Below are 14,601 nucleotides of genomic sequence, written 5' to 3'. Positions count from 1 at the left end.
TGGCTCATTGATGGTCTCCCGACATGTAATACATTCCCTTTGACTTTGTGTCACCGCCAGATCCTTTTACTTCTGGTGTCCGTTTCATGTTCATCTATTGCTCGCTTGCGCGCTGGCATGCAACTGGCGTGCTCTCATGCGTACAGTGCGTACAACGAAGAACTACATCAGTTCCAGTTAGTTTTTTAGAGTTGGCCGTGGAACAAACTTGTGTTTTTCGCTCTCCCACATTCTCTGCTTCTTCTCCAATAATTATATGAACACTGTTCGCCAAAAAACTCGTTGTGGACGTTGTTGCGAGTGCGTGTCCGGGAGTGAGTTGGGGCGGTCGTGATTATCTAACAGCTTGGTGCCGAAACCCGGGACGCAGAGGATGAGTAAGTTTGTCATGAGTATGTTCATCGTCGTCAACAACGAAGTAACTGTTACTTTGAAGTAAGCAGAACGTGGGAGCGGAGGAGGTGAAGAGCTGGTGGGAGCGGAAGACGACGCGGAGAGGAGGCAGAGAAGGTGATGGACTAGAACAGTCACTGTGGACTGGAGCCTGAGACGGCAGGAACCGCGACGGAGCGTGTGGCCGTGGCTCGCCAGAGGACAGTGGACGAGTCTGGCGTCACCGACTGTGTGTCGTCCTTGTTGTTCGTCTTGTTGTGTTGCTCGCTGTGTTGTTCTCTCTCTGTTCAGTTCGTTGCTTGTTGCTGTGTTGTTTCAGTTTGGTTGTTGTCGGTCTGTTGCTCTTCTATTCATTCTGTTGTTCTCCATTGTTTCTGTTGTAGATTTATTTGGTGCGGCTGTGGACGTTGTTGCGAGTGCGTGTCCGGGAGTGAGTTGGGGCGGTCGTGATTATCTAACAAGCCTCAGGATTTATTATCCTCGGGGGACCTCGGTTTTATACTGGTATGTAATAAATCCTTCGGCTCTACATTTATTATATACACAATCTGCGGACAGCATGCTGTTTCGTTCTTTTTGAACTCATCAGCGCAGCACAGAGGAAATGAGGCCGAACCTGATAGCAATGGAAATAAAAAATTTCCAATCAGGCCCGAACGTACCTTGCCAGAGTGCTCAAACTGACAAGTCAGTGAGCTCTGCATAAAATATAAGACCAAACTGCTATTATATAGGGTTTTTCCACATACAAAACTGGCATGGCATGGCATAAAACCTTATAATAGCAGTTTGGTTCAACATCTATCTACCTTCACTGATGAGCTATGTATTAGCGAAACAGCTGTCTGAAGGAGTTATCAATATTGTCTACGGAAGTGTCCTGTAATAAAAAGGAAGCTGTAATAAAAACCTCGCCTTCGACTGGTGTTTTTTTTTCAAGTCTCTACTAGCCATAAATCCTCGGTCTCAACCGTTATTACAATACTTTTATCCACTCAATGAAGACCCCATCGGTCTCAACCGTTATTACAATACTTTTATTGGTGGTTTAGCGTGTGCGCTAAGCCCTGTTAACGAACGTGGAACATCTACCACTCATACTTAGTCTGATGATCATGCATCTGATTATGATGTCATTGCTATACATGCGCATGCGCAGCGCGCGCCACTCTCCCACGCATGCATTCCAAATCTTGCTTTAGAGAGAGAGAAGGAGAAAAGAGAGACTCCTTTGTCACTTTTGCTTTCTGACGACTTGACTGTTCACTGGTTTGTCCGTCAGTGTCAATTTCCCCTTCCCTCCCAACCCCATTCGACTGGGGATCACTATCTCTCCGTCACTGTCACCATAATTTCCTCAATAACAGTGTCAGTACAACTCTTGTCAATATACTTATATCGGGTGAGGGCAGTCTATCTCCGCAGCTGGCTCATTTCAATCACTACCGGTCGCAGCTCCTGCCCACGGCAGGCCGACCGTCTCTCGTTCACACTCTGTGTGCTCCAGGTCACAGCTCCTGCGCAGAGCAGGCCGACCTGTCTGTCTCTCTCTCTCACACACACTATGTGTGCACCGGGTCACAGCTCCTGCGCAGAGCAGGCCGACCTGTCTTTCTCATGCACGCCAGCTGCTCCGCCCAATATCCCTGATATGCCAACCAGAAAACAATGTGTTCTGAGCCGGGTGCATGCCTGTATGTGGAGAGTGCGTTAACCACTCAATGAAGACCTTCATCGGTCTCAACCTTTATTACAATACTTTTATCCACTCAATGAAGACCTTCATCGGTCTCAACCTTCATGTTCAGAATAATGCCCTGGTTTTTATCATCACTACGATTTCATGAGTTTTTTGGTACGTTTTACGGTGTCCACTTTTGCGTGCTCTGTTCCTGTTTTGATGTGCGCTACTTGCTATATCCTGTTCGACTCTTGCCACGCGTATGATTCGATAGTTCTGTGTGCTCCAAGTTTCTACTGTTTGTTTGTCGCTCCTTTTACTGCTGCTGGGGTGGTCTTGTTGTGCTGGAGTGGTGTTATTTTCGGGATGAAATCGTTTTTGTTTTCCTTTGAGAGGTACAGATTTTGATCCGTCTAGTCAAGAGAGTACTTTGCCGAGTTGAAATGGAAACAAGAATTTTAACAATTTAACATGAAGTCTGAAGAAAAGGTTGAACGGTCGCTGCTGGGACGACAGCTGCACCATAGCTCAGTGGTTAGAGCATCGCTGGCTTCAAGTGAAGGTCCCTGGTTCGAGTCCTGGTGGTGACAGTTGGTTTTTCTTCAGACTTTTCCCGTTTGCATCTTTCCCTCAAACCAATGACTAAGGCCAAGCCAAAGAATATACTTGACGATCGTCCCCACCCGCCCCAAATTGGGGGCCGCCCAGGGCATTTTATTTATTTTCGGAGGTCCAGTGTGTACGTACAGAGACCGAGCAGGTGGTTCACTTTTCCACAGTGAAACCTGACGGGAACGTGGATCTTGGTCCCAAATTCGTACACATTTTGAAGAATGCAACCAAGTTTGGCACACTTTTCACAAAAAAATGTGCACTGTTTCTGGAGAAAGGTTTGGTTGGCATGAGGCTGCTCCATGTACACTAGCTGTTCGATCCTGTTCTAGATCGTACCAACCAAACACACCCTCAGTGATCAAGCAATGCATAAAAAATAAAAATAAAAATAAAATCCTCCCGTTTTCCCCATATTTCCTGAAAAAAAGGACGATCATCAAGCATTTTCTTTGCCTTGGCCTAATAACACTTTATTATTAGTCATAGCTTGCATAGACCTCGGTCCTACCGGTAGGACCTAATGGTAGGACCATCATACACAGACATGTGCACAGCCTCTGTTCTATCATTGACCTAAAACTTCACACTAAACTGTTGCTAATGTCATGGCCGCGCTTGGCGGGTTTGTGACTTGGCTTCGATCAGTCTAGTGGCTACCCAGGTAGACGACCAATATAGTCGCCACCCAAGTTGCTAGCTCACACCTGTTTTCCGGCTCACACAAGGTAGTCGAAGGTTGAAGGGGAGCGATCAAAGATACTTTTATTCGTTGGAAGAAGGCGGCTTTTATGTGATTTTGGTTATAGTATAATTGTGATATAATAATTAGTAGGAAATATTTAGTATAGCTTCGGGGAGCTCGCTCACCCACATTACATGATAGTGTTACAAATATGAGTGATCTCCGAGGTTATTCGTACGTCGATCGTGCGACGGAGCCTGGAGTACGCTGTCGGATGTTGCTGCAGCTAGAGCGCGCCGCCTTCGTACGGTGTCTTGATTGGGTCACCCTTCATCTTCTGCCCCGTAGGCTCTTCCCTCTCATTACCCCGTAGGGCGCTTCACGGTCAAGCCGCGACCTCTCCCAAAAAGGGATAACGGAGTCCGCAGTGCGCGAAGCACTTGCAGGACCCTTTACGTCGTACGACGCGAGAAGAGGGGCCTTGCTTGCTCGACTAACAAAGGTATCAGCTCCCTTGCAGGACTAAGCAGGGTCCCCTCAAGCTCAACAGTGTAGTGAGTACAATGCTGACGACTTGTACTGAAGGTGTAGCCGCCGTACGACAACACTTGTGACTTGAGGCCACGAGTTGTAAGCCATGATTGCTCAACTAACGAAAGTGCCAAATCCTTCGCGGGACTAATCATGGTTCTTACAGAACTCTAGAATATTTCGGAGCCCAGCTTTTGGCTGCTGAATCTCATTGCGTGGTCGCTTTCACGACGAGTCGAGTCCGGGTCATGACAATTCCCCGGCCTCTCAAGAATCACGTCCCCGTGATGTTACCCAACTTCGAAGTCGGCGAGTCGTGACGGTAACCGCCTAGCTCTCGTTGGCCAAGCCAACTGGTTCTGCACCGTAACAGGTACGGGCATAGAGTACGAAATGTGGCTCCACAGGAGGGACATTTCCATGGAAAAAAATTCCAACTTCAAATGAAACTGGTACTGCTCCACTATCGTAGAGATGAGCCTGGTGCTGATGAACAACACGCAGCTTGTCATGTACAACTAAATGCACGTTGCAAATCCTCACGCAAAGCGTATACGTATGACAGTTCGCCATTTCGTGCCATCTCAGATGGATGTAGACCATAGGCCATAACGTGTGGTCGACACACCCCTCTACCACGTAGGTATCAGGTTCAGTACAAAACTGCCGCAGAGCTCCAAGAGCCATTTCATAGATTTGGTGGTATCCAACGAATCGGTTCCACCCACACTCCACCCATTACAAAAGACCTTGGCGACCTCGCCAAGACTTCCACGGTAGGTTCATTGCTGCCAGCAAGGACAGACACAATGGCATACGCCTAGCAGCCTGTGCAACAGGACCACGATCACGTGTCTCAATTGTGTGGTGTAGCACCGAAGTGCGACCAAGCTCAGATGGGTTCAAAGCGAACGCATCTCGATACCGAAATACTAAGGCTTGCAAGCAGTGGATCTCCTCGCAGAAGATACCAGATTGTCCATCTCTTCCTCCGCCGCCGCTGTGGGCTGGATTGAGCCCAGCTCATCCCTTCCACCAACAGTGGGCAATTGGACTAAGCCCAGCTCATCCCTTCCACCAACAGTGGGCAATTGGACTAAGCCCAGCTCATCCCTTCCACCAACAGTGGGCACTTGGACTGAGACCAGCTCGTCCCTTCCACAGCGGGGAGTTAGAGCGGGACAATCTGCGCCAATGCGCAACTGCTTCCAGACCCCGAGGGAGTCCTCTGTCTCAGCTATTTGAGCTGATTCCTCTCTCTGGCCATCGGCCATAGTGTCTTCGGTCACGATACTCATGACTTCAGATATTGGTTCTAACCGACCAATCTGCATGGCCCTCTCTAGAGCCACTGCCTCGTCAGAGTAATTTAACACCCGTACGGGAACACCATCCACCGTAGGGCTCACTAGCGCATGCGCCATCATAACATCATTCATTCCTTGAAAACACCCATCAGGTATCGTCAAGGCACAGGTCGGCAACCCTTCCGACGTGTCTAGCACGGCGTTAACCGTCACCTCCGAAAATGGGGGTATCACTTCACGCCTCCGCAAGCGAAGAACGTGCTCTCGTTTGCCATCACCATCATGGCTTGGCGGAACGACGTCAGCTTTAGAAGCTTTAAAATGCAATGCTCCATCACCCGAAGTGATCTCGCAAGGAATTGGGACAGCACATCGCGTCCAATGCCAGAACCAGTAACCAACATCATACTCAGTACGTGACGAAACACCACAGGGTGCGGACGTCGACAGATCCGACACCAAACAGGCATCGCCCAACACAGAAGTGCTGGTTTCAGGTGGGCATCAGCTCACTAGTGATTTCCATCACACTCCAATCAAAAAATTTGAGATCCGCATCAACGAACTCAAATCAGCAGTTGTTCAAGCTCTCTGCAGAACTTGTTACTGTATCATCGTTTCAGCCAGTATCTCAACTGGTGCGCCCAGTTTCGAAATCTGGCTTCGTGACTCCGTCACACGACAAGGACATAGTCCTCTTGACTGTTTTTGAACCGTCAAAGTTCAAAAGAACAGCAACACTCCTCAACTGCAGCTGAGGGCAACGTAGAAGCTAAGCTTCATGCAGTCATCGATCCTGCCACTGCAAGACGACTCAAAAAAAGTCTAAAAGCATTTCGCTTCTCGAGCAGTTTCTGTGCAAGCGCTGACAAAACAGCAGAGTTTCCTCATTGCACGTCCTTGCAAGAACCTCCGTGGGTTCGAACAATGCGCCGTCTACACCGCAAATCGAGTGCAGCTGACACATATCTCAGACCAACAAGTGGTGCGGAAGTCGAAACTCTCGTCGGCGGCATGACCGACTTTCGCCAGGTCTTCCGGAACAAGTTGGCACGCCAACTGGTAGCAACAGCTACAAAACAGAACGAGTTCACGTTCCATGTGCACGCACTCAGACAGAGTGTTCAACTGAACGGACCAAGGTCAGAACAGAACAAAACAGTTCGCTTCCGACTCCACTTGAGAACTGCATGCAGCCTCGTGAAATCGACATCAAATTCACACCTCTGCGTGCTCGAGTAAACAAGAGCTCAGAGTTCAGCATGGACCAGTGCACACAGAGTTACGACTACTCTGCCGGAGCAACAGCAAGACGCAACTTGGATCCTGGTCACAGCACCAAATGTCATGGCCGCGCTTGGCGGGTTTGTGACTTGGCTTCGATCAGTCTAGTGGCTACCCAGGTAGACGACCAATATAGTCGCCACCCAAGTTGCTAGCTCACACCTGTTTTCCGGCTCGCACAAGGTAGTCGAAGGTTGAAGGGGAGCGATCAAAGATACTTTTATTCGTTGGAAGAAGGCGGCTTTTATGTGATTTTGGTTATAGTATAATTGTGATATAATAATTAGTAGGAAATATTTAGTATAGCTTCGGGGAGCTCGCTCACCCACATTACATGATAGTGTTACAAATATGAGTGATCTCCGAGGTTATTCGTACGTCGATCGTGCGACGGAGCCTGGAGTACGCTGTCGGATGTTGCTGCAGCTAGAGCGCGCCGCCTTCGTACGGTGTCTTGATTGGGTCACCCTTCATCTTCTGCCCCGTAGGCTCTTCCCTCTCATTACCCCGTAGGGCGCTTCACGGTCAAGCCGCGACCTCTCCCAAAAAGGGATAACGGAGTCCGCAGTGCGCGAAGCACTTGCAGGACCCTTTACGTCGTACGACGCGAGAAGAGGGGCCTTGCTTGCTCGACTAACAAAGGTATCAGCTCCCTTGCAGGACTAAGCAGGGTCCCCTCAAGCTCAACAGTGTAGTGAGTACAATGCTGACGACTTGTACTGAAGGTGTAGCCGCCGTACGACAACACTTGTGACTCGAGGCCACGAGTTGTAAGCCATGATTGCTCAACTAACGAAAGTGCCAAATCCTTCGCGGGACTAATCATGGTTCTTACAGAACTCTAGAATATTTCGGAGCCCAGCTTTTGGCTGCTGAATCTCATTGCGTGGTCGCTTTCACGACGAGTCGAGTCCGGGTCATGACACTAAGGAGTCCACAAATTTTAGACGTGATTGTACAAGGCATATTACGAAATTCCATGGCAACAGCCCATGGTAACCATGGAAACGGAGGATTCCACTTCAGTAGCAGGCTAAGAAACACATTAGGTCCTGACCACGATCGATGCGCCATGGTCAAAATTCAATTTGGAAAGAGTTGCTAGCGCTCCGACAGGAGCATGTGCAGCCATTTTGACAATTGATAAAACTGCATTTAACGCACTCTCCACATACAGGCATGTACCCGGCTCAGAACACATTGTTTTCTGGTTGGCATATCAGGGATATTGGGCGGAGCAGCTGGCGTGCATGAGAAAGACAGGTCGGCCTGCTCTGCGCAGGAGTTGTGACGCGGTGCACACATAGTGTGAGAGGGAGAGAGAGACTGACAGGTCGGCCTGCTCTGCACAGGAGCTGTGACCTGGAGCACACAGAGTGTGAACGAGAGACGGTCAGCCTGCCGTGGGCAGGAGCTGCGACCGGTAGTGATTGAAATGAGCCAGCTGAGGAGATAGACTGCCCTCACCCGATATAAGTATATTGACAAGAATTGTACTGACACTGTGATTGAGGAAATTATGGTGACAGTGACGGAGAGATAGTGATCCCCAGTCGAATGGGGTTGGGAGGGAGGGGAAAATTGACAACTGACGGACAAACCAGTGAACAGTCAAGTCGTCGGAAAACAGAAGTGACAAAGGAGTTTTCTGCAAAGCAAGATTTGGAAAGCACGCGTGGGAGAGTGGCGCGCACGCTGCGCAATGCGCATGCGCATGTATAGCAATGACATCATAATCGGATGCATGATCATCAGACTAAGTATGAGTGGTAGATGTTCCACGTTTGTTAACAGGGCTCAGCGCACACGCTAAACCACCATTAACGCACTCTCCACATACAGGCATGCACCCGGCTCAGTACACATTGTTTTCTGGTTGTCATATCAGGGATATTGGGCGGAGCAGCTGGCGTGCATGAGAAAGACAGGTCGGCCTGCTCTGCGCAGGAGTTGTGACCCGGTGCACACATAGTGTGAGAGGGAGAGAGAGACTGACAGGTCGGCCTGCTCTGCGCAGGAGCTGTGACCTGGAGCACACAGAGTGTGAACGAGAGACGGTCGGCCTGCCCTGGGCAGGAGCTGCGACCGGTAGTGATTGAAATGAGCCAGCTGCGGAGATAGACTGCCCGTTCCCAATATCCCCAATATGGCATGGGAGTAATAATGAAATACGATTAGTGTATTGTGCTCTACTGACAGCGGTAACGTAAAGCTAAAACCAAGCAGTTCAGGCACAATGTGGTCACTAACCCACAGCTACCATTGATGACTTTGAACTGCAGCTAATTGACGTGACACTCGCAGGGTGTCAGCTGTAGCAGCCCGGATGTAGCGGTGGACCGCATCACTGCGCCATCTACCCATGACACGGATGATGTGTTCGGGGACACCTGCCATGGCCGCTGATGTTGCGGCGCCAATCCGAAAGAGTGACTGGTATATGCACTCGGATCCGTGACCCCACAGAGAGGCAGCAGGTTGCGCAGTTCAGAGGACACTGCATTTCTTGTACAAGTAAGCGGCTGGCCATTGGCATAAGTGAACAGATGGTCGCCGCCGGGGCGAAACGCCAGGTAGTTCGCCATGGCCTGCACTGGGCAGATCAGTGCGTCCGTGCTGGCTCCAACCAACACTGTGTGGCCCGCGCTGTTGGGGTCCATCTTAGAGGAGCGCTCGTTTACCGCTAACGACCGCTGGTCAGTACTGATCGTCACATCACATCGCCTCAGGCCAGCAGTCAGTTCTCCACAACGGAAGAACCCATGAAACGCCAAGGAAAAAGCTGCCCTTAGCATGGCCTTGTCGTGAGGGTGCCGCATGCGTGGAATGGCAACATGCCGGCAGATCTCCCTGAGAAGTGGAGTGGTTATTGGCAGACGATGACGGTGTGTCGATGACGACCTGCCGATGCCCTGCAGGACCCTAGCGAGGAGAGTCATTGGGCCCGACGGGTAAGTAAAGCCAAGTTCCACATGAAGGTTGCGGATTGCCGACATGTAGACACGGACAGATCGGGCTGAAGAGTCCTGAACAACTCGGCCGCAAAATAGCACAAAGTAAAGTCGTCGTCTGGCAATGGATTGCAGGCATGCACTTGACAGAACTGGAAGTAGCGGGTCTCGGCCGTAGAATACGCCTGGCGGGAGGATGGTGCTATTGCCAGTGCTGCTAGCTGTAGCACGGAGTCCGTCAACGGAGAGTTGGCAAGACTGGCTGATCTGGCTCGGCTGCTGCTTCCGAGGCCTGGCGCCTGAATACCTGCAGCAAATTGCGAGACAATGCATCGGCGACAGTGTTACTGACACCAGAAATGTGGACAGCTGACACCAAGAAGTCATGCTCAATACACCGCAGATACATGCCCGGATAAGAGTCATGACTGGTGGTGAACGGCAGGTACCGGAGCGTATACAGTCCACCACGGCCTTGTTGTCACACTGAAACTGAATGCGTCGCCTGCTCCACTCCGAACCCCAGGTCGCGCAGGCAGCTACGATAGCATACATTTCTTTGAACTCAATGTTCTCGTTCTCGTTCTGGGCTGTCCACTCTCCTCTCATCCACCGGCCGTTGTAGAAGACACCATAACCATGAGTGCCGCTGGCATCAGTCTGTAGTTGCATGCACCTTCTCAGGTGCAACTGGGACCTGTAAATATGCAAACAGGTCGAGCAGTAGTGACTTCTGGTGCTGTGCAAGAGGAAGACTGGGAGGCGATACATTCAGAAAGTCATCCAGATAAAGAATGAGATGGTGAAGGCGGCATGTGTCCTCCAGAACCCAGTGAAGGGCAGATGCAAACTTGTCAAATATGTACGGAGCTGACCGAAGGCCGAACGGGAGGACTTTGTCGAAATAGTAAAGACCAAAAGGCCGAACGGGAGGACTTTTTCGAAATAGTAAAGACCATCCCAAGAGATACCCAACAAGTGCCAGTCAGAGGGGGAAACAGGGCATAATTGGAAGGCATTTCGAATTTTTTTTCTCGTGAAGCAGGACTGCCAGAGGTTAGGGTCCAGTTGCCGCCAGGAATACAGGTGCAGCATGGCAGCAAGACCAGCACGGAAACGACGGTCATAGGTCAGCCACGCGTCGGTCAGGTTTAATTATATTATTATTATTGTTGTTGGCCTCGATGATGGTGGCTTGGTACGCCAGCAAATCTGGGGCTTGGTCCGGCGACGCATCGACCAGGACTCTGGTGAACAAGGTGAAGGCCTCTAACCACGTCGCCAAGTCATGGACTCGGCGCTTGGAGGGCTGGGGAGTGGACGAGCTCTCCGCCAGTTCAACGGACTTACCGTTCACCAAGGACAACTGCAGGACATCACTACTGCCGGACATGGCTTCAGGCAACAAGTCGCCAAATTCAACAAACTCACCGCGTGTGATACGTTCCCGTAGCCGTGGAGGGATGACGGGGAGTCCTGGAGAGCCGGCCGCGCAAGCCAAGTGCATCGGCGTAGGCTGCCCCAGCGCCAGAGGAGCTGATGTTGGTGCTGGTGTTGGAGCTATGGGCGAGGTGGTTGGGGCGACGATGTTGGATTCCAAGCGCTCCGCGCGCTCCAGGAGGGGCTGGATAATGCCAGTCAGGTCGCTCAAGGTGAGAGGAGCTGGTTGTGACGGCGCAGGAGAAGTCACCTGGTCCGCGTTGGCGGAACTGTGCCCATGAGCATGGGTCACACGGGACCTCGCTCTCCGATGTTCTTGAGAATTCGCAGAATTCACAGCCCGCTACGGATACGGGTATAGAGCTGGGGACCGTCAGCGTCAGTTCCATCAGCGCTTGTACCCCGTGAGGTGCTCCGTGTTCGCGGCATATCCGTTGAGGCAGGAAAATGAAGCAAATTGAAAACTGACGGACAAACCAGTGAACAGTCAAGTCGTCGGAAAACAGAAGTGACAAAGGAGTTTTCTGCAAAGTAAGATTCGGAAAGCACGCGTGGGAGAGTGGCGCGCACGCTGCGCATGCGCATGTATAGCAATGACATCATAATTGGATGCATGATCATCAGACTAAGTATGAGTGGTAGATGTTCCACGTTCGTTAACAGGGCTTAGCGCACACGCTAAACCACCAATACATGTATGCAATTCACTGGACATAGTCTTACATTTTTTTGCGCCACTACTTTGCCTTACAAAGACCTCATCTCAACAAATGCTTCAAGAAAATCCTCAACCAAAAGCACTTTTGCAGCGCGATTTCTTGGGGCCTACCGCTAGGATGGTAGGATGGTAGGACGGCCATGCAAGCTATCATTACTAGATACATACCCGGGTGAGAATAGGTACATAGGTTGAGTTAGCGATTAAGCCCACCGAGCCGTTAGTGTTGGACCTGACAGTGGATGCGCACAGTCCGCAGCACAGGCGATTGAAGCCGACCGTGAAGCCCTGAGCCTGATCGCCGCAGGATGCCTGATAAAAGCTAAATAGGCCCGCAACACCCAGGGTATCGTTGCATGAACACCTGGGCCTGAAGAGAGGAGAGCAAACACGGAAGTACTATGATGGAGAAGAGTCCATAAAGAATGGAATAGTTTCGCATTTGCCCAGATCGGGAAAGAACTGATTACAAAAGCAAAAGCATTTAAAAAAGCGCATGTCAGAAGCGCATTGGCATGTTGCGCCTTGTGGTATGTGGAACATGACGCCACACACCCAGACTGCTTTTGTACATGCCACCACTAACGTTAGGCCAGACGGCACCAAGAACCAGACAGCCACCAGACCAAACGGTAGCAACTTATTTGTGTGTTTCGGCGAAGCAATGACACAAAGGTCTAGCCACCAATCCTCTTCGACATGTGTACAACGTCCTACCTGAAACATGCGCTTTGCGGAATAGAAAATTATGGAAGAATATCAGTGGCACAACACCCGCATGTACCGTAAAGTACCGCGAGAGCGCCCCATCCTGCGAGACCGCCTTATCCCGCAAGAGCGCCCCACCTTGATTTTACAGCCAGGGAAAAGAAAATCGTATGGCAGAGTGCAACGAAGTTTGTACGGTGTGAGAACCTTAGGGTACTACAGTCACACTTGGCAGGTTTCTGTGTGGAGCACGAAGGTAAATTGAGTGTGGGTTGATTGCACAACGTGCAATGTGTGTACAAGGTTAGTGTCGTATGACCTACAGACAGGACACCACCTCCACAATACGACCACGAAAGGACGAGATGGCGGGGCGCCCTATAATCCGTTTCAAAAAGATTAGCAATCAGGTTTTGGTCTTCACAAGTATGAAGATAAGGGAAACTCGGACAACAAAGTACATAGAAGGGATTGTTACTACTGTATACTGTAAATATACAAAATTTCGGCGCTGCAAAATTTCGGCACTGCACGATTTTTGGCATTTCGGTGGCGATTTATTTTCGGCGTGGGGTAGACGGCATGGTATAGTGCGACAGATGCTGTGAAAAATTTCATCGGCGTTTTAATTTACCTAGTAGGCGTTTTGGGTCGGTGCCGAATATAGCCGAAATTAAATAGCTGCCGAAAATTTGTATATTTACAGTAAGTACAAATTTTCGTTCACTAAAAGCACCATTTCGTTCTTATAAAAGCACGGATGACCGCAATTGGCCCATATGTTGTAGTCTTTTGGACGCTGAGTCGATTGGTTTTGGTCCGAAAAGGCTGCGATGTAGCGTTCGGCCCTTATTCCCAATCGAACATGGTTGAATAAGCGGTTACATGCTCGTGCGTACACCAGTCACCTGGTCACCACGCCAGCAGGCTACAACTTACAGCATGTTTGGGCGAGTTTCTGTCACTTGAGTTGAACCTTTGAACCTTTGAGTTGAACCTTGGGGTGAAAGATGTCGCCTGCTGGCGTGGTGACCAGGTGACTGGTGCATGCAGGAGCACGTGACCGCTTGTTTAACCATGTTCGATTGGGAATAAGGGCCGAACGCTACATCGCAGCCTTTTCGGACCAAAACCAGTCGACTCAGCGTCCAAAAGACTACAACATATGGGCCAATAGCGGTCATCCGTGCTTTTATAAGAACGAAATGGCGCTTTTAGTGACATTTTGCATACAAATCCCCATCTAGTAGGGCACAGTCACCCAGTTTCGGTGGAAGTGAGTGAGTTCGATTGGGAATAAAGGTCAAAGGAGGAAGGGAGAGTCTCAGCTTCCTCGGACCAAGACCATTCGACTCAGCACCCTGAAGACTACAACTGGTGAAATTTTCGGCCAGGTTTCTGCTAACTTTCTGGCTTTTTCCCATGGTTTACAATTTGCCCTGGAAGCCAGTACTGATTTTTTATATCAAAACCCACGATTTATCTCCGCTTTTTTGGCCTTGTGGCTATGAGTGCTGTCTGCTGACCATGATTTTGTGGTTTCAAATCCCAACCTATCTTCAAGTCAAACTTTTTTCATTGTTTTGGTGATCAAGCAGCAGACAAGCTGGTACAAGACAAAGAAGGTGGCTGTGCCAAACGACTTGTTGTTGGAGCTCGCACTTCCTACCGAAGTGACTGACACTTGACTGGCTCAAGCCACGTGAACACACCCACAACACTGAAACGGTGTGAGTGAATAGAAGTCATTGCGCTATAGCTGAGTGTTGAATACAACGGCACGTCGATCGATCGACCGGTTTCTTGTTGAGAATTATTTCAGTATTTCAAGATCGCCAATTTATCTGAATTTAGGAGTCAACGCCGTCTTCTATCAGCTTTCAAAGACATCTGCTTTTCTCAAAATGTCGTTTTCGTCACACGGATGGCTTTGCCAAGTCATGGCCTTGTGAATGAGTCTGTGTCCCTGTCGTTTTCGTCACATTGTGAAAGTAAATTGCAACGCAGCTCAAGAAACTATTTGGTCACAAAACAAATTAGAACCCATGCCGCGCGTCAACATTTACGACACTTTCGACATGTCCTCTCTGACTCCATATCGATACGAGGAAGAACTGGTTTGCTGTAAACCAGACGTACATGTACCGACGTGAGTGAGTTGCCATTTTTCATGCTCTCGCGCGGAATGTTTCTTCGAGTTCACAGCGAGTTTCTTCCAGGCAGCGCTCGAGTGCTCATACAGTTAAACGGCAAACTCCCCGGCCGATCGCCAGGATTGCTAATCTTTTTGA

At 49.9% G+C, this 14,601-nt stretch overlaps 1 protein-coding gene across 1 annotated transcript in view; it reads right to left on the bottom strand.

The window, feature by feature from the left end:
- Positions 1–14,601, bottom strand: part of LOC135822684 (phospholipid-transporting ATPase ABCA3-like) — a 95,232-nt gene that overhangs the window by 49,228 nt on the left and 31,403 nt on the right. Inside the window, exon 11 of the mRNA XM_065335502.1 lies at positions 11,771–11,972. Within this exon, the coding sequence (XP_065191574.1) occupies positions 11,771–11,972 (202 nt within the window). The remainder of the gene's footprint in view (positions 1–11,770; positions 11,973–14,601) is intronic.

The sequence above is a fragment of the Sycon ciliatum genome, chromosome 8 (genome assembly GCF_964019385.1).
Source record: "Sycon ciliatum chromosome 8, ocSycCili1.1, whole genome shotgun sequence".
Taxonomy (NCBI): Eukaryota; Metazoa; Porifera; class Calcarea; order Leucosolenida; family Sycettidae; genus Sycon; species Sycon ciliatum.
The sequence above is the reverse complement of the archived record's forward strand: the minus strand, read 5'-3'. Positions and strand labels throughout refer to the sequence as shown.